This window comes from Mirounga angustirostris, unplaced genomic scaffold (genome assembly GCF_029215605.1).
Source record: "Mirounga angustirostris isolate CCGP_5_RB_7025 unplaced genomic scaffold, mMirAng1.0.hap1 SCAF_16, whole genome shotgun sequence".
Taxonomy (NCBI): Eukaryota; Metazoa; Chordata; class Mammalia; order Carnivora; family Phocidae; genus Mirounga; species Mirounga angustirostris.
The window spans coordinates 4,291,959-4,312,229 of NW_026991724.1; the positions used below are offsets into that span (position 1 = coordinate 4,291,959).

General features: G+C 52.4%; 1 protein-coding gene and 1 long non-coding RNA gene across 6 annotated transcripts in view; both read left to right on the top strand.

Annotated features, from left to right (window-relative positions):
- The first annotated feature begins 181 nt into the window (after positions 1-181).
- LOC123855209 (uncharacterized) lies at positions 182-13,150 on the top strand. The gene is made up of 3 exons (XR_006793477.3): positions 182-530; positions 5,943-6,045; positions 7,651-13,150. It is a non-coding gene; the product is annotated as an uncharacterized LOC123855209 (long non-coding RNA).
- A 2,949-nt stretch (positions 13,151-16,099) lies between these two features.
- Positions 16,100-20,271, top strand: part of MEAK7 (MTOR associated protein, eak-7 homolog) — a 57,104-nt gene continuing 52,932 nt past the window's right edge. For 2 of the 5 annotated variants that reach the window (XR_010408196.1, XM_064581192.1), the window contains exons 1-2: positions 16,100-16,474; positions 16,743-16,925. Coding sequence is in view for 2 of the 5 variants with exons in the window: in XM_064581192.1 (XP_064437262.1) it covers positions 16,860-16,925 (66 nt within the window). In the remaining 3 variants the exon portion in view is untranslated. The remainder of the gene's footprint in view (positions 16,475-16,742; positions 16,926-20,271) is intronic. The other 3 variants (XR_010408197.1, XM_064581194.1, XR_010408195.1) reach the window with 2 other exon arrangements.

A 20,271-nucleotide genomic window follows, 5' to 3' on the forward strand; every position in this document is an offset into this window, starting at 1 on the left:
AAAAAATAAAAAAATAAAAAAGATTTATTTATTGAGAGAGAGAGAGCACGAGAGCAAGCGGGGCAGAGGGAGAGGGAGAGAGAATCCCAAGCAGGCTCCGAGTCCAGCTTAGGGCCCGATGCGATGCAGGTCTTGATCTCACGACCCTGAGATCACAACCCTGAGATCATGACCCTGAGATCATTGGACGCTTAACCGACTGAGCCACCCAGGTGCCGCAGGTCGTCCTAAGCAGCTTCTCATTAGCCCCCGCTGCGGGTCTGCCACTCAGGAATGAATGAGTGAGCACCAACCTTCTGCCCAATGAAAGTGACTGATTGGCCTCACCTGGCTCCGCAGGACCTCACGGGACAGAGGCCACAGGACACCACGAAGAGTCAGGGGAGGAATCCCGCCACACCTGTGCTCGCTCAAGACTTGGAGGAATCTCGTGTGTGAGCCTGCCTGGCACCTGCTGTTGCCCTCAGCACCCACGTGCCTCCCAGCCCAGAGCAGCCCGGGCACCTCCAAGACTCGCTTTATGTTTCAGTGTAAGTTCTTAAGTCATAAAACTAAAAGGCATTTTTAGAACTTATTTCTTTCCAACATTATGCTTTAATTTCAGGCCTTTCCTTGCCCATCAGAAAAGCTCATCCTAAACTTAGAAGAGAATTTTGCTCCCCAGACTGCAGCTCCGTATCAGCCCTTTGCTAACACCACCCCCGCCCCAGGAGTGCTTCCTGGCCCTGGGGTCAAGTCTAAGCTTCCGGGGAACAAGGGGCCAGGTAGGCCTTGTTGGTTTCTCAGACCAGGACTCTGTGCACTTCCCTCCCTGGACCCCTGATCCAGTCGTCCTTCCTTCACTCTGTCCCTCTAGACAGCGACTGGTCTCTGCTCTGATCTGCTTCTTCTAGAAGGTACCCCCACACTCTGTCATGGGCTGAATGGCAGTCCCCAAAGACACATCCGTGTTTGGCCATAAGGCCTTTGAGATGAAATTAAGTTAAAGGATCTTCAGATGAGATCATCCTGGATTTTGGATGGGCCCTGAATGCAATGGCAGGTGGTCCTTGTAAGAGAGAGCAGAGGGAGACTTGAGACAGAGGCACAGAGGAGGAGGCCGGGTGAAGACGGAGGCAGGGATCGGAGGAGGGACACCTGAAGCCCCAGCAGCTGGGGGGTGAGCCAGCAGTGTCCCCGGAGCCACCCGCGTCTGGAGCTTGGGCCACACCTTGATTTCAGACCTCTGGCCTCCAGAGCTGTAAGAAAAGACGTTTCTCTTGTTTTCAGCCTCCCTGTCGTCGGTGGTCAGAGTTAGAGGAGCCCAGGATACTTCCTTATATTATTTGCTTCTCCCCATCCCCCACTAACCGTGACCCTCTCCAGGGCGGGGACGGTCTCCCCAGTGCCTCTCACATAGTAGGTGCTCAGTCAACAATCGGTGTTCGGTAAACTGGAACAGGTGGGCCTCACCTGTTTTCCAAGCCAAACATAGAACCCACACCTGCTCCCACTGGGTCAGATCTGTTCTGCGCCCAACTGGGCAAAGGGGCGGAGAGGGGGGGTCCCGGCTTCCTCATCTGGGAACTGGCTCCCTCCCACCTCTGGCTCTGTCCCTGGTCGGCCCTTGGAGGACAAGGACATATCTTATGTATCTGTCTACCTATCTGGTGCACCCGTCCAGCTCCTTGGCCTCCAGGGGCTTCCAACCATCCCCTATGCTCCTCCCTTTTAATTGTCTCTGGAGGGGCCTTAAGATACCACTAGAGAGACTGGAGTGCACCCCAGGGCTGGGGCAGGTGGGGGACCTTGGGTCCCTCTGGGTGGGGCAGAAGGGGCAGGGGCAGAACATATGCCCTGAGGCCAAGAGCCCTACCAGTCATTCTGCGGAGACTTGCAGACTAGGAGCCTTGGGAGGAGGCTGGCTGGGACCTGGAGCAGGGAGCTCCATCCCTGGTCTGGGGGCGGGGGGAGAGGTGCTGCCCTGCAGCTGGGGGATATGGGAGAAAAGAGGCCCCTTTGAACGGAGAGCTAACTCGGCCATGGGTTATTTTGTCAATTCAAGAGAGCTAGGGCAGATCTCGACATGTTCTTGGGTTGGCTTATCCCAGCAGTTCCCGAGTGTGAGGTCACTGCTGAGGATCTGCCAAGCCGTGGTGGCATGCACAGGCAAGACATAATGGGATTATGCCCATAAATCCCAAAGCATCAAGGTGGGTGTAAAAGGCAATTTGCGAAATGATAAGGCTGCGGAATGATTACACCGGAGCTAAATTTTCAATGAGACGATATATCGGTTGTGAATATATACATACAAGCAAAGTACCTCGAGTGCTGGGAGAAGGGGTGCTGAGTCCCAGGGAGGGAGGCGGCGTCGGAGTGAGACTTTAGCTGCATGTCTTTGCTTTCATTTATTTTTAAAAGAGTTGAAGAAAATACGATAAAAGTAGGCATCTGTGTTATGGGCGGGTGGGGATTCGTTAGATTAGTTTTTTCTATTTTCCTGTCTGTTTGGAATACAGATGTTGAGACAGATTTTGAAACAATTCACAGAGCGCACCCAGCAAGGCAGGGAGGACACATCAGACTTCTCACCTGGAACAGGTGACTTTAGCTGAAATAGAACTGACGGCAGAGTCCCGGGAAGCGAAGGGACAAAGTGAGAAGCCCGTTTACGGAGGTCTAACCAGGAGCCAAGCAGGCGGATTGCTGCCCAGTGGCGTGAGTTTTGAGTTTGAAGATCCAAACACCAACTGAAAGGAGGCTGGTTGCTGTTGAGACCCACGCTGTTGGTCTGAAAGATCGAGAGGAAGAATGTCTCCAGAGGCTCCCAGCACCCTCTGCCAGGCTGCCTCACCCAACTCTGGGGGTGCTTGCTGCTTCTGGCTCTGCCCCGTGTCACTTCCAGAAGGCAGAGGCTTGTTTCTGCAGCTGTCCGGGTCTGCCGGCTCCTGGCATGGTGCCTGGCGTACAGTCGGAGCCCAGTGACTACTCAGCAAATGGGTGCCACCTAAAAGGGCTTGTACCTCAAAGGGTGTCCCCAGACAGGCCATGGCAAAACCATCCGGCATATTTGCTAAAATGCAGATAAAATTCCCGCACCCCACTCACCCACCCAGTGGGCCATGATTTGGGGGATTATCCTAGAACCTGTATTTTTTTTTAAAAGATTTTATTTGTTTATTTGAGAGAGAGCGAGCACAAGCAGGTGGAGTGGGAGAGGGAGAAGCAGACTCCCCATTGAGCAGGGAGCCCGATGCGGGACTCGATCCCGGGACCCTGGGATCATGACCTGAGCTGAAGGCAGACGCTTAACAGACTGAGCCACACAGGCGTCCCTAGAACCTGTATTTTTAGCAAGTTTGCCAAGTGATTCTTAGCTACTCTAATGAGAAAGTCTTCGCTGAGGTAGAACCTAATGATGGCTTTTCCTGGTGGTTCATAATGTGTAGGGTCCGGGACTGCATTAGCGTCACCTGGAAGTATGGTGAAGGCAAATTCCACGAGCCTGGTCCCTGGGCGGTGGAGTCACGGACGGGGGGTGGGCAGGAAGTCTGCATCCAAACACTCAGGGCAATGTGGATGCACGTTTGGGTTTGGGGACCACTATTTTTGACCATAAAAAGAAACTTTGATTGCATTTCAGAAGAATTTTTGAAATAAAACATTTTCCATTTTGTTAAGTATTACTTGCCATCATCAAGACATTTAGAGAACAGAGATTAAGAAGACAAAGATCAGGGCCGCCTGGGTGGCTCAGATGGTTGAGCATCTGCCTTCAGCTTGTGTTGTGATCTTAGAGTCCTGGGATGGAGCCCCGTAACGGGGGTCCCTGCTCAGTGGGGAGCCTGCTTCTCCTTTTCCCTCTGCTATTCCCCCTGCTTGTGCTCTCTTGCTCTCTCTGTCAAATAAATAAATAAAATCTTAAAAAAAAAAAAAAGACAAAGATCAAAATGATCTGATCTTCCACCTCCCAGAGGTGGTTGTTGTAACTGTTGTCACATTTAGGGGTATAGTCTTTCACTTTAACTGAGAATATACATTTTATTTTAAAAAACTGAGATTATACTCTGTTGATGTTTTTGTAACCCACTCTTTCCACCTGCTAATATATGGTGAGGGCTTTTTCACATCCGTGAAAACTGCTAGAGTCGTGGTGTTTATCTTCTCCTGGATGGTAGTACAATCATTAGTTTAGTCAAACATCTATGGCTGGATATTTCGAGTTGGGATTGGCAAGCTGGTGACCCACCAGCCAGATCTGGCCCCTCTGTCACAGTTGGACTGCACAGTTTGCCAATGCACAACTGAAGAGAGCGCTGTTCCCTTGAATTTACACAAGACGGGTGACCCCAGAGCAGTGCACGACCTGCACAACGGTACTCAGAAGCCCCACCCCAAATTTTGAATTGGCCATCAATGTCTAAAAATGGAAAGATTTCACCTAAAAACCCAGCTCTTGACTGTTCTTGACAAATCCAAAGAAGATCTGTAACACTGGGATCACATTCTTGCTGGGCTGGGAGGGGCTGGGACTGAGATGAGTGCCCATACGGATTGGGGGGCGGTGCACTTTCCAGGGCCCTACAGCCCCCGGTGTTTGGTTAATCCCCTGCTACCCTTTTACAAAAACTCCTCGATGTTAACAGTCTGATTCCTGTAAGCATCCGAGTTTGCCACCCCAGGATGCCACTTTTAAATATTTGTTGAATGAATGAAGGAATCCCTCTTCAAAGCCACACCAGGCTGGAAGCAGAAGATGCTTCCTATATTTCATTGAAATAGCCCAGATGGGGAGTTGCTATGGCAACCCTGGGACCATATTGCAGGTTGCCTCAAGAGCGCTCGCAGAGTATCCTCCAAGAAGCAGCACCCCCCCACCTCCCCGACCCCGTGGGTAGTCACTTTCAGCGAAGGTTCCAGCTGCTGTGTAATAGGGGAAGCAGGCTTGCTTTCAGAACAGAATGTTAGCTCTGAAAGGGAGCCCCAGGGATCATTTAGTTCTGTAGATTCTGGCTCCTCCCTGACAAAGGATTCCTTTTATTGTTTATGGCCCCATGCATCCCATATTTTGGAACAATTGTCTGCCAAACTGCATTTAGGAAGCACAGATTTGTTTTCTCCTTTAAAAAGAAAATTGAAGATGAATTGTGGTAGCTCAATGTCACATCGTTAATTAAATGTCATATGGTTAAATAAATGGGTTCTCATCTTGTCTCTGCCATTCACTTGCTGTGTGACCTCAGGCAAGTTACACGACTCCTCTGGGCCTCTGTTTCATCACCTTTTAAATAATAGCACAGTCCCTGTCCTTTAAGTTTGCTGTAAAATATCTGATACACGGTGATGCATGAAACGTTCAGCACAGAGCTTGGTTAATAATGGCAGCCCCCGGATACAGAATTGGCCAATACAACTTGGATGATCAACAATAATCAGAGTGTGAGCTTCGCAGGAGTTAATCTTTGTAGCCACACCAAGGCTAAAGCAGAGAAACCTGACCCCCACCACTATACTTAAGGACCCCTGGGGTCATCTAAGAAACCTAAACTGGGGGCCGTGGTGAAGTTCTTGCCCCTGGGGCTGGGAACCCGACTCCCAGGCCCCTGGCTGGATCCTTGACCTCCTGCGGCATGTTGTCCCCCCTCCTGGGTAAGGATCCCTGGAGTCAGCATAGGTTCTAACTTTGTTGAAAAGTTAAAAATGAATTCCCCAAACTCTCTTGCCATAGGGTTCTGGTGTGCCAGTTAGATGTGCTCACGTGAGATTTGGAAGGTGGGGGGACATGGAGCTGTGTCTCTTTGGCCTGTTTCCTCTTGGCCCCAAGGTCATCGGGATGCTGGTGTTGGGTTCCCAGCTCTATGGGTACCTGTCTCAAGGGAGGTGCAGGGCAGCCGTGGGGGCTCTCAGCCCCGGGCTGCAGCTTTAAGGGTGTGTCCTTGACTCGATGGTCTCTTCCACAGCTTTCTGATGCTCAGTCCTCCGAAGTGTGGCAGTTCCCGTGGCAGCTCCCCGGGCAGGTCAGCCCTGCGGCCTCTGGGGGTCCTGACTATGGCCATTGCTCCTGTAAGCACCTGATACCTTGTACCAGCTTTCTGCCAGAAATACTTAGAATCTTTTCTACTTTCTGCCCTGAGCCTGACTCATGCCACCTCCCGGGGTCCCCCATCCCTGCCGGCCACCTGGTGTGCATACACCTGCCCTGACCTTCCAGGAGTAGCTTGGTCTTGCCTCCCAGCCTGACTCCGATCTCCGGCTGCTGCTCACCTCCAGTGTAGACAACCCGCTTCAGCCCGCCGCCCACCTGTGCAGAGGCATTTGGTCCCTGCTCCTGGAGAAGAGCACTGTGCCGGGGGAATGGTTCCAGGTTCTCACCACACTGATTGCTGGAATCTCTCACTTAGCAATGAATAAGTTCAAGAGTCACTAAAGGAGTATTTCAAAGCTAAAAAGAAAGAGCCTGGCTTGAAAAGGATGCCCAGGGTCATCACATCAAAGGGCCTGTGGGGGTGGACCAGTTTTCCTTTACGTGCCTTAAAAATGTGGAAATTAAACTAGTGACTACTTCATGAGCTTTTTCTTATTAATGCTTTAATCTTTTTTAACTACAAAAGTAACAGATATCCCATGGAATGAATTCTAGTAGTTCAGAAGTATATAAATTAAGAAAAAAGTCTGGAAGGATATAGACCAGACTATGAATGGTCTGCAGCTCAACACCTGTATTCTTCCAGACTTTGTGCGCCCATGCACACGCAAACACAAACACACGGGCATGCCTAGATATAATTTTCTTGATAAAATGAAATTATGTGTAAGTGAAATGGTACACATCTGTGAAATTTTATTTATATATATATATGTCTAGTTCTGCAATGTGCTCTTTTCCCTTGATGCCTCACGGGAAATGTTTGTCAACAGCTTGCGTAGATGATCTCCTTTTATTTAAATTCTTTGTGTTCGAGATCATGGAGGTATCCTAGTTGACTGAAGAAGTCCCCCATCGATGGACACGGTGGCAGGCAGAATTCTCTGACGACCCCCAGTGATCCACTGGGGTATCCCTTGCCCTTGAGTGGGGAGGAATGACCAATAGGAAGGGGTCTCACTCGCGGGCTTGGGGCCTGTTTCACATAATGATTTTAAGGAAGGGACCTTATCCTCGATGGGCCTGACCTGAAAGGGATAGGGCCTCCCTGGCGGGGACATTCAAAGTGTGAGAGGGTTTGGTGTGAGGGAGATGTTCCATTGCTGGGGGGCGGGTGGCTGAGAGAGGCTCCTGGCCTATGGGCAGCAAGAAGATGAGGATCTCAGTTATAAAGCCACGAGGAAGCGCACCCTGGGGAAGCCCTGTGCTTGTCGGCACGCCCCCCTTTCCCCACACCCCCCCAGCCCTGGAGAGGATGCCTTTTTTCTTTTATTGAGGTAAAATACACATAACATAAAATCTACCATTTTAACCATTTTAAAGTGAACAATTCAGTGGCATTACATACATTCACAACAGTATGCAACGACCAGCACTGTCTAGTTCCAGAAATTTCCATCACCCCAAAAGAACACCTCCTACCCATTAAGCAGCCTCTCTCTACCCCCAGTGCCCCCCCACCCCCCAGTGCAAGGCAGCCAACTCTGCTTTCTCACTCTTATGAATCTTTTTGCTTTTTGCAGGTCGGATATGCAAACGGGTATTTATTTCAACTGCTCTGAGGCAGGATATGCACGTGGACAGAATCACAGGCTGTCTGCTCCTCAAGCTCCGACTTGTGTGAGGGGCTCAACAAACAGCAGATGAGCACATCCCTGACCCTCCGAGCCCTCCCTGCCTTCCTCGTTCCGCGGTCTGTGGCTCCTAACTGGGAGAGCCGCCTGCATCTCATCTGGCCCTCCTGTGCCCTCTCTGGGCAGGGGCAGGGGGCAGGGAAGGAGGCTGAGTGCCAAGGGGACAGCACGGAGAGGTGGGGACGGTGGCCAGGGAAGAGGTCGTGCCCTGCTTCAGAGGGCAGCTCTCGCCCCACATGGTGGTGGTCCTGTGTTCTCAGACCTTTTGATTTTCAAAAGAGGCCCCAGATTTGGATATTTAAGGAAGAGGCACCAGCATCTTTTCCAGAAAGCACATTCTAGTTGTTCTGGACAGCGTGGAGCGGCGGGGGGCGGTGGGGGGCAGGGAGCCCTTTGCCCCACAGGCTGGCTCCTTTGCCAAGGGAGCAAGAGGTGTGGGAATGCCCCGGACAGACACCCCCAGCTCGGTCTCCAGGCCCAGCTCGCTCCTGCCAGGCTCTTTAGAGATTCTAGAACATTCTCTCCGGCTGCCTGTGTCACTGGCTGTTACCATAGCGCTACAGAGCATCTAAGGAAAAGCAAGCCTGTGTGTGTTGCTTTCCCCAAGGAGCATCTCGAGGCCTCCTTTGGGCCCAGCACCCCCACCCCGCGTGACATGGAGATGCCCCCCTCCCCCCCAGGATTCGCCGGATTTATGCTCACCAGGAGCAGATGCTGTGGGAGGGCTCTGACCTCCCCAGCCTGGTGCATTGTGCTGAGTTGGCCTTGGGGGCTGGGGCTGTTCCTGGGCTGAAAGAGGGAGAGAAAACCCCCACCCACCCGACCAGGCCTTTGGGAGCAGGCTGGGGGCACGCACGACAGCTGTCAGGGAGCAGGGAGGGGTCCACCCGCCCCAGGGGAGTGCTGGAGAGTTCTGGGGGGGGCGCTGTGTGGGCTGCCCTCCCTGGGGCTGCCTGGCTGTGGGGGAAAATGCTGGCTTTAACAAGCCCACAGGGGCCTTAAAACCTGGCTCGGGCTTGAAAGTTTTTCTAAAAGGCTCTTCTTGACAATGGCCATTAGGCCCGAAAGTCTGCAGTCACATTAACTTAGGCTCTCAGGCTTCATTTCTGTGTGGGAAAGCGCTAGCTCGGGGCCTCCCATGCAGCCCGGGGGGCCGCCAAACCTCCATGCTGACATGGGAAACTTGGGGGGGGGTTGGGGAAGGGGAGCGAGAACGCTTCCCATGCAAGAGTGGCTACCATTTTAACCGAGGGCCTGCGATGTTTGTGACAAGCATACACCGTGCTCATCTGTGAGGGCGGCGGGATTGGAAAATATGGAGGCTCAGAAGCTATTTGCCTGGGATCCCAAAGCCGAGTGGTGAAACCTGGACTTCAGGAGGAAGAAGGTACAGATGCTACTTGGGATAAGTGTTGCCCCCTCGGGACCCTTAGAGGTGAGGACCCGACCTTGGGCACCCCTGGTGGTGAGGACCTGATCTTGGGGACCCCTGGCAGTGATGATCCACATCTCCACATCCGCAAATGCTCTGGGAACCCCGGGGAACCCATTGTAAAGACAGGACAGGATAGCTATTTAATTATTTATGATGCGCCCTTTCCGTTGAAAAAGGAACGGCTCACTCCAGAGGCCACTTTCACGGTGCCCTGGGGTTCCCCTCTGAAACGCTGCTTCTGGGCTCCTGTTTCAGGGTTTCTGATTTCCACCCTGGGATGACCTGACGGTCCCTTCCCCTGGGGCCCCGGCTGGCCCAGGGAGGAGGCCCCACGACTCCATCTGCCGACTGAGGGCCGCACGAAGGGGACGGCCAGCCCATCTGCCCAGCTCACGCTGTGTGGCCCTGAGGTTGTCCCTTCGCTTCTCTGGCACTCAGTGTCCCCTTGGGATGAGGTCAGTCTTCCTGAACGTGATGGATATGAGACTGGCGACTTGGGGCAGTGACGTCAGAGCACAAGGAGGAACAATTGTTATGTTAATTGCTACATAGTCACTGGAATGTATTAAAACACACACAGACCGAGGCTCACACTTCGCTCAGCACGTCTGACACCTGAGCATGCGCAGAACCACCTGCAGGGCGTGTTACAATGCAGATGGCTGGGCCCACCCCCAGCATTTCTGACCCAGGGGGCCCCGAGGATCTACATTGCTAACAAGGCCTCAGGTGGTCTGGGACCGCACTTGACACCCCGGACTAACGAACACTCCCCGGGGGCCTCTGCACTTAGTGGTGTGCTGGAGCCGGCTAGAACCGGTTTACACGATCCAGCGGCGCTCACCCCCTCCCAACTCCACGTTTGGTGACCTCACATTGTAGCTTGCAACCAGCCGTGATGGAGGTATTTGCACCAGGGACACTGGGCATCAGCAAACATCAGGGCTTCCCTCACAGGCAGCTGGAAACACCTTGGCCAGCCCACCTCTGCGTGCCCAGAGCTATTCTAAGCTCTTTACAGGGATTAACTCGTTTAATCCTTCCAACCGCCCTGGGCAGTAGCTGCTGTGATGGTTCGGTCCCATTCTACAGATGTGGACACGGAGATCCGGGAAGTGTAAGTAACTCGCCCCAAATCGCGCAGGTGTATCGGACCCAGGCTGTCAACCTAGACATTCTGAATGCACTGTCTGCCTTGTTCATCGCTCAGCTACACGGCTTGTCAAAACCCAAATGTCATGCATTTTTCCCAAAGCTAAGAAGAGACAAGCTGCTGGAGGTTGATTTTTAAAAATATGAACTAAGAAACAGTACTTATTGCTGTGTTGCAGACAACAGAGTCAGCTCAGATGGGCTTCCCTGGGTTTACTTACACGGGAAGGGTATGCCCTCCTTTGGAGAAAAGATTCCAAAGCACTTCGCAGTGTAGAGGTTCATACCGGTAGGGGGGCTGGGGCTGGTGGCCACAAGCAGGGGACTCGGGGAGATCAGCGTATTTATTTTTAGATGTCCGAGTTGCACATTCTGGCTTTGACTTTTAAACAATGATGCCAGCTCAAATTCATCCTCAAATTTGGATCTATGCACATGCCTTCAAGATCTTATTGATAGGTAAATAGAAAACAAGGAGATTGAGAAATCCACCCTAGGTCGTGCCTGGAAATGAGAAAATCTGTCAGGGTGGCCTTGGATGAGGAGGTCTGTGAGATGCATGGGCTCACTGGGCCATCCAGCTCTGCTGGTTTACAAAGCTCCAGCTGCAGGGTTGGAGTGGGGGGAGTGAAGGCAGGCCCAGAACCAGGGTTGATTGCACCCCTCAGATGTGCTGGGCTAAATTGCTGACATCACATCACATTGTAGGGCCAGCCTGCTGACTGCGGCTCGGGGAAACTGACAAGAGAGAAATTACAGGGAAATCCTCCAACTCCACACCCTGACCTCAAATTTCTGAAAAGCCCCCCGTGGAGGATAAAGGTTAGGCTGCAATCGCAAGGCTGAGGAACCGTCCTCCGGGAAAGACGGGGGCATTTGGGGGAGAACTGTGGTCAGCTGAATAATGGCCCCTGAGACGTCCAGGCCTGATCCCTGACACTGTGAATGTTATTTGCTCTGCCCAAAGGGACTCTGTGGGTGTGAGTGAGACTCTTGACATCCCCATGTCCGGGTGGGACCTAGTGTAACCCATTCTCCTAGTCCCCCATTCTCCAGGTGGGACCTAGTGTACCCACAAGGGTCCTTGTAACAGGGAGGCAGAGGGATATGTGGCTTTGGAGGGGGGAGCTGTAGGGATGGAGGGATGTGGCCGTGAGCGGAGGAATGCCGAGGAATGTTGGTACCTCTAGGAGTCAGAAAGGTGGGGGTGGCTTCTCCCCTGGAGCCTCTGAAGGAACCAGCCCTGCAGACACCTTAATTTTAGCCCCATAAGATTCTTTTCAAACTTCAGACTCCAGGGTAAATGTTAATCCACTGTGTGTGTGGTTATTTGTGAGAACAGTGCAAAGGATTATCCTTGACCAAATTGGCTTTTGTCCTGGGAGGTGACCTTAACACCCTCAGAATGTCCTGCTTGATAAGAGAGTCTTTCTCGGGAGCCTGGGGCCACTGTGTATAATTTATGCAAAAATGTGATTTATGGTGGGGGGGTGCACAGTCTCCACTGGAGACCTCTGCAGGGGCTGGAGACTCAGGTTAGCCGGGCAGGTGGTCAGCCATGCCCCCCCATCACCGAGCCCCAGTAAAGCTGGGCATCAAGGCTCCGGTGAGCATCTCTGTCTGGCAATAGTCCCGGCATGTTGTTGCCTATCAGTGCTGGGAGAAATAAGTGCTCTCCACACAGTTCCTTTGAGAGGGGACGAGGGGATGCTCTGCCCTATGCACCTCTTCCCTCTGCTGATTTTCGTCTGTATCTTTTCATTGTAGGCAATGGTAATGGTATGAGTATAATGGCTTTTCTGAGTCCTTCTAGCAAATTATCAAATCTGAGGGTGATCTTGGGGGCCCCCAAACACTTGCAGTTGGTATCAGAAGTGAGGAGGCCTAGGGACTCCCAAACTTTGTAAGGAGAAATAGGAAACCACTAGGTTATGCAAAGGCCCTGTGGTACAAAGGCAGGCTCTGCACTGGGAGCTTTCACTGGGCCAGTGTAGCCAGGATAGAGAGTGATGGAGGCTGGGGTGGGTGCTAGCCACCGAGACACACACAGTGCCTCCACCACTCTGATGTCTAGTTTCCCCGCAGCAGCTAACCCTCGCTGGAGAGGGAGAACTCAGGCCTCCAGCGCTGAGCTATTGAACACAGATTGCCTGCCTCTGCCTGGCTCTTTCCCCGAGATCCAGGAACTATTCCAGGATGTTCTATCAGAACTCTGCTTCTGCAGTGGTTGGTGGAAAATATTCACACGGAGTCAATTTCAGACAGCTTGTCTGCCAGGCCTTTCTCACCTGGAAGGAGGACCGGCTCTGTCTGGTGGGTACGTCCTCTTGTGCACTGGACAGAACAGGCCTGAGCCCCCAGGCATCTGCCCCTCGTGGTGCTGACAGTCTCAATGTGAGACTGGGTGGGGGGGTCCTCAGGTCTGGGTAGAGGAGATGCCAGTAACATCAGCGGAAACGCCCCCCTCGGCCTCCCAACCACGCTGTGGGGCCAGTGAGGGGTATTCCCATTTCACAGATGAGGGACCTGAGGCTCAGAGGGGCAGTAACGGACCCTGGCAAGTGACACAGACGTGCTGGAGTCCAGGTCTGACTCTGGGCCCACGGGTGCCCCTCTCAGCCATCAGGAAGACTTCACATACGTCGGGAAACCCGCTGCTTCACGGATTTGCTCAAAAAGGCTTTTCTGAGTGCCGCTCCGTGTGCTGGCGATTGCGCAGTGGGCTTAATTTGGGTTTTCGAACCAAGATACATTTATCTTTTTTTTTTTTAAACCAGAAAAAAAAAGATTTTTTTTCTTTTTAAAGGAGGCTATTAAACGCTGTCTTTAGAAGGAGGGATAAATGTATATTGGAGGGATAAATGATAAATGTGGTCCAAGATACATGAGCAGGAGAGTCGAGGTGAGTCAGGAGGGAAGGAGCTGTGATGGGAGGGTTGTGATCACCATAAGCAGTAGGCACTCAGTCCCACGGGGGACCCTGGAGGCCACCCCGTGTGTCTTTTTCCCCTAAGGTCAAGGCAGCCGCTGCCGGCCCTCTGCTCCCTCAGACCGGCTCACAGCTGCTCTCAGGAGCACCGGGCCTCCGCACTTCCTTCCCTTACAGGTGGGCAGAGTGGTCTTGGCTACCAGGCAAGAACAAAGCGGGTGTCCGGGGTGGAGAGCAGGTGGGGGCATCACATGCAACAGGGTCAGGGGCTAGAGTGGCAAAAGAACGGGGGGCAGTGTATGACCAATGTATTATTAACATATCATTAACATATCATTAACAGGGGGCCCCCCAAACTCCAATTCCAGGGCCAGACAGGGAGCACAAATGAGCATATGGTCTGGGTGGGGACAAGGGTCACCAACCGCCCAGGTTTGGCCTTCGGGCTATCTGGTTTTAAAACTGAAAGACGCACGTCCCAGGCAGTTCAGAATGCGTGGTCCCTCCTGTGTAGACTGCAGTGTCATGCAGAGCAGGTGCTCCCTCCCAAGTGACAGCCACCACCTAGCTCAGCGAACTTTACCATGTTAGGGGTGAGCCTCCGTTTTGCCAGATCATCCAATATTTCAAGAAGAGTCAGAAACCTGGATCCTATGTGAAATTTTCCAATTTTAATTGGAATGAATCCACATTTAAAAAGCTCTAGGTGGGTCCAAGGCTTTGCGTCCAGGGGATGATGGAGACAGCTTCCCTGGTAAATGGTCAGAAGTAACGGCTTTAGTAAGAGGCACCAAGGAGGACTGGGACAGAGCTCTTAGTCCTTTGCTCTTTTGCTTTCTTGGCTGCATTGCATGTGAGGGGGTCCAGGGCCATCTGTGGGTGCCCAGGAGGGAGCCCTCGGGCAAGGATGGCCCTCTCTGGGTCTACAAAGCCCCCACAGAAGGGAGCTGAGCATACCGGAGTCCAGCTCATTTCACCAAAAAGGCCCAGAGACGGGAGAATCTTGTCCAAGGCCACACAGCAAACTATGAACTCCCATGGTTCACCCCTCCCTGCTTCTCTCTGACCCCGGCCCTCATATCCCAACCCAAATACAAGTGGCCTCTTCGGTCTAGCCACTCCTTCCAGATTTTCTATCTATTACAGCATCTGTTTCTCTCTTTTTTTTTTGCATGTTTCTTTTTTGATGGCAAGCGCCTCAGAGAGAAAAGTAACAAGATCTTTTGACATATGGGAAGGGCTGAGGAACATGTTGCTCTCATGATTTTGTTAGGGAGATCTGCCCAATTAAAGAGAGTGCCTGGTTGATTTTTTTTCTTTTTAAAGGAGGCTATTAAACGCTGTCTTTAGAAGGAGGGATAAATATGCCCCTTCCTGGTCTATTTTTCAAGATTCCTGTTACGCATAGAAGTCAGATCTCCTCTGATGTTGCTTTAACACACAATCACTTTGAATTACAGAAGTGTGGGGTTTCCTGCAGCCTAGACCATTAGTTCTGGACCCTTTCAAATGCAAGCCACCTACTTCATGCCAACCTGGGAAGTGTGGTGCAGTTGTTAACGTTGTTAGGGCCCACCTTGCCTGCTGAAGGGGAAAGGGGAGACCATGGAAAGATGCATGGGGGATTCCCACTGACCAAGGGCAGCAGGGCCTCGGGAAGGAGTGAGAGCCAGATGGAAGGCCCTCAGAGACCCTTCTCCGTCTTCCTTCACTGCCAATCTGCTCACTCCCCATCCAGGAGGCAGATGGCTGCCCTCAGCAGCTAAATTGATGAGCCCCAAATCCAGGACACAGCCTGGAGGAGGCACGTGCTAAGAGGAAGCGTCTGATTGGCCCAGGTTGAGTCAGGTGACCACCCTTGGTCCAATCAGCTGCAACCAGAGCAGCTGACTTGCAAGGTGCACGTCCAGTGGCCGAGGTCTGCTCCTGTGGGACCTGGAGGCACGGTCACCAGGAGGTAGGCTGGGTGGGCTCGAGGACTGAGCCCCCGCCCATGCTGTCTATCATCTGGTGATTCAGAAAATGCCCAAGGACAAAAGGTTGCTGCAGAGTTAAGACAGCAATGGGAGAGGAGCAGGTTTTATTCCTTATAACTGCATTTATGTGAATTTGTGAAGTAGCAACTATACATTGGACCCATGTTTAAATTCTGTTCGCTGATGGGTTGGCAGACCCCTCGCCAGGACCCCACCTACAGCCTGAAGTTAGGGGGAGGGCGCCTCAGGCGGCTCGCTCCATCCCTTAGCCACCAGGCTCCCGGCCCACGTCCTCAGGGATCCCCTCCTGCTCTGACCCAGGAGAGGATGGAGCTTGCCTGGCCAGCCAGCTCTTCACATGGCTCCTCTGAGCTGGAATGGTCCCCGCAAAGCCAGGAGGCACGGAGGACCCCCTTGTTTTTTCTGGTTGGGGGGAGGGGCAGGGAGGAACCAGGAAGCAAGGCCTCCCCTGTGGCCACAGGAGGCTCGGCGTTTGGATCTGTCAGCAGATCCTTTACCTCCTCGTTCACTCCCACCACCTGCTCTCCCAGTCTTTGCTCGGTCCACCTGTGTATTTTTTTTTTAATTCAATTAATTAACATATAATGTATTATTGGTTTCAGAGATATAGGTCTGTGACTCATCAGTCTTGTATAACACCCAGTGCTCGTTCCATCATATGTTAATGCCCATCTTCCCGTTACCCCTTCCCCCACTCCCTCCCCTCCAGCAACCTTCAGTTTGTTTCCTATGCTTAAGAGTCTCTAATGGTTTGTCTCCCTCTCTGATTTCATCTTGTTTTATTTTTCCCTCCCTCCCCCTATGCTCCTCTCTTTTGTTTCTTAAATTCCACATATGAGTGAGATCATATGATCATTCTTTTTCTCGGATTGACTTATTTGGCTTTGCTTGATACCCTCTAGCTCCATCCACGTTGTTGCAAATGGCAAGATTTCATTCTTTTTGATGGCTGAGTAGTATTCCATTATCGATTCCTTCTGGCAGGTTCCGACTGAGCCCACACTCAGTACCGGGTGCTGGGTGGAGGAGAAAACCCTGCTCCTGCCCTTGACGTGCTCACGAGGGACACAGGGGCTACCAGAGCCCATGGAGGGGCAGGCAGAGGCTCCAGAGGGGAGGCGCCCTTTGAGCTGGACTTCAAAGATGCATGTGTTCAGTCACCAGTGCAGGCCTTATCAGTGCTGGGGACCCACCGGGGAGGTAAGCAGCAAGGTCCTGCCCTCCTAGAGCTCGGGGCTGGGGAACCGAGTTCCCCAGGGAGGGAGGGCGAAGCAGCTTGCCAGTGTCTGGGCCAATGACACTCAGCTGTGAGACTGGCTGAGAACGACCAGGCCGGGGCCAGCCCCATGGGCAACGGTGAGACCCCCTCCCCCCTGGCATTTATTGAGCACCTTCTGCATGGCAGGCACTATGCTTAGTGCTTTATCTGATTTTCTTCTCCCATCTCCATGACCATCCTCCTCTGCAGGCACTCCTGTCACCCACACTGTGCAGATAAGGAAACTGAGGCTTGGCCAGAGGAAGCGACTTGAACCCTCTTCGCATCTGGGTAGCTTGCTCTCTCTTCTGCGTGCCCAGGACATTTATGCGCCACTCCATCCTGGTTCATTGTCCATCTCCGGAGGGCAAGGACTGCACCCGAGCACAGAAAGTGCGTAACACGCGTTCGTGGAGGGGACTAGAGCCTTCCCTGCTCCCCACTGTCCTGTTCTTCCCCGACCCCGACCTTCAGATCTCAGGTGTCTAGCCGTCTATGAGGGCTCTTCCTCCCACCTTAGAAAACCTGCCGTCAGCAAGGTTTCCACAGCGAGGTGCCAAGGACCGGTAGTAGCAAAGCAGGGCCCTTCGGAGGAAGAGCAAAGGCCGCAGGGATGGAAACTTCCGTGGTGGGATTGCAGGCATCAGCTTTGCTCCCAGAAGTCACCCCTGGGAAACTGGTTGCAGTAAGAGGGCCCAGGTTGTGGAGGGAGCTGAACCCCAGATTTTCCATTTCTGTGTTGCTGTGATTCACTGGCCTGCATGAATGTCCCCAGGTCTCCTGGATCTTGGGAAGGGTACCCAGGGCTTCTGCTCTCGGCTGCCGTCACCTTTCTGCTTAGAACTCACCCTGGGGGCCAGTACTCCTTTCCCAGTGGGTCCCAGTTGCTTTAAAAAGGAGAGAAAAATTGAGAGCAGTACGACTTGAAACAATGCCCTGTCCCTGGCCGTGTACGGAATTAGCCCCCAGAGGGGAAGGGCCAGCTGGTCCCCGTCGCTGTGGTCGTAGAAAGACTTCAGCGTCAGCTTGAAGGTGACATTTCCTCCCTCCAGCCCAAATGACATTAACCTGCATGGGAAGATGGCCTGAGGGCCCTGAAATTGGGTTTCAGCCACTGCTCTGTCCCCCACGTGGCTGTGTGGGGCCTCAGGCAAACCGCATCCTCTCTCAGAGCCCCAGTGCCAGGGAGGTGGTGCTTGGGCTAAGTGAGCTCTGGGGGCCGGGGCACAGCCAGCCTCCCCTTACCACTGAGAACAAACGAGCGTTCGGGTTTCTAGAACATCGGATTTTTTGAAAGAAACCACAACTTTGGATTTTTTTTTAAATGTTAAGATTTTTTTTATCATACTGGCTTTTGTCATTTTGAGGTTTTTAAAGTACAACATTCATGCCCAAAAAAGGTGTTCAAGTGCACCTTATCCCCACCCCCTGCCATCACTGTCGCCCCAACCCCCACTGCCCCCCCCAGGTCCTGACCTCTAGCACCCACGGTGGCTTTGACACTTAGGCTGACACCTTGCACGCAGGGTGTACTCTGGCGTCTGGTTTCTTGCCCCCACCCCCGCATTCTAGCTGAAACTCATACAGGTTGTGGGCGTAGTTGTAAATCATTCACGGTCAGCTTCTGTACTGTAGTTCATGGTGTGAATACACCGCGTATGTTCAGTCTTTCTACCTCGATGGGTGTTGGGTGGTCCCTTGGGGTGGGGGCTGGAATGGGTAGGGCTGCCCTGAGGATTCTAGCCCACACCTTTTGTGGGGCACGTATGCACATTGCTACCGAATCTACCCCAGCGGTGGGATTCCTGGGTCAGAGCAAGGCAAGCATTCCGAGAAACATGGATTTTATCTGAAATCTCCTTATTTTCCAGTGACAGAAAGCAATGAATATCTGTTTTGTTTTGTTTTTAAAGATTTTATTTATTTATTTGAGAGAGAATGAGAGAGAGCACGAGAGGGAAGAGGGTCAGAGGGAGAAGCAGACCCCCCGCTGAGCAGGGAGCCCAATGCGGGACTCGATCCCGGGACTCCAGGATCATGACCTGAGCCGAAGGCAGTCGCTTAACCAACTGAGCCACCCAGGCGCCCTGAATATCTGTTTAAACAAGGATTCAGTTGGGGTGCCTGGCTGGCTTAGTAGAGCATGTGACTCTTGATCTTAGGGCTGTGCGTTCGAGCCCCATGTTGGGTATAGAAATTACTTAAAAGTAAAATCTTAAGGGGCACCTGGGTGGCTCAGTCGGTTTTTAAACGTCTGACTCTTGTTTTTGGTTCAGGTCATGATCTGGGGGTCCTGGGATCGAGCCCTGTATAGGGCTCTGCGCTCGGTGGGGAGCCTGCTTGAGATTCTCTCCCTCCACCCCTCCCCCGACTTGTGCACGTGTGCATTCGCTCTCTCTCGCAAATGAGTAAATCTTTAAAAAAATAATAAAAGCTTAATGAATTAATAAATACACCAGGATTCAGCCAAGTGGTGAATCCTGTCTGGACTGGGTTGGACTTGACCTCCCTTATCCCTCATAGCTTCCAATCAGCCTCATTTGTGCTTTATCATCTTAAATGTGTGTAACTTTTTTCATTATACAAGAATTGTAACTATTGTAGAACATTCAGAAAACAGAGCACAGAAAAACACATCTTGGGGAGTTCGGTGCCTGAGAGCGAGCACCTCGGTAGCCTTGTAGATCGTGTTAGCGCTGCCCTCCGTGTGTGTACGCGTTTCTTATAGATTTGCGGTACCGCTGTACGTAAATTAGCCTGCCTTTTTGACTGAATCCTGAGCGTTTGCATGTTATTACATGGTCTTCCTATCCAGCTACAAGTGGTTTTAGCTTCATTTGATTTTTCGGGGAGAGGGAGCTTTTTGTCCTGTAATAATAAGGCATAGAGGAAAGTGGTGTTCTCTTGTTTTTTTTTTTTTAAGATTTTATTTATTTGAGAGCGAGAGCACAAGCAGGGGGAGGGGCAGAAGGAGAAGCAGACTCCCCGCTGAGCAGGGAGCCCGATTCCGGGCTCAGTCCAGGACCCTGGGATCATGACCTGAGCCGAAGGCAGACGCTTCACCGACTGAGCCACCCAGGCGCCCCAGAAAGTGGTTTTAAGGCCATGAAGTCTGTGGCCACGCCGCTTGGATTCAGAATCCAGCTGTGCTGATTGCCCACGGCGTGACCTCTCCAGGCCTCACTTAGCTTCATCTGGGAAATGGGGATAATACATCGCACCTGCCTCAGAGGTTGTGCAAGGCTTTGTGCTTCTATAATATGCATGTGTGTATCCCCAGAACTCAAGGTCATGCGTGACAAGGGGGTGGTTTTGTAAACCATTTCTCGGCGACCCCCCCAGTTTCTCTGTGTCATTTTTGGGGCATAGTTCTCTGTGGTGCTCTCAGGTGTCTGGATGTCTGGCAAGCAGAAGCACCGACTCTCTTTTTAAGGATGTTTGTGTAGCAAAGGGCCTTGTTAGATGTAGCGTCTTCCTCCTATAGCCAAAGGCAGTGTGGTTTTCTGCCCACCACGACACAGAGTCTCACTCCAGGACAGAGGTCAGGCAGGCTTCCTGCAGCAGAAGAGGCTTGGGTTTCCTGAGCTCAGGGTTCCTCTGTGGGGAGGAGCATGCTCGGCCGCTTCTCATCGCCCCCCAGGGGCCTGGGGCGAAGGGGACAGATGCAGACCTGAAGCTCGGGTTGCTGTGGGGCTGTGAGTCATGAACCCTTCCTCTGACCCAGAGGGCTCGTGTCTTC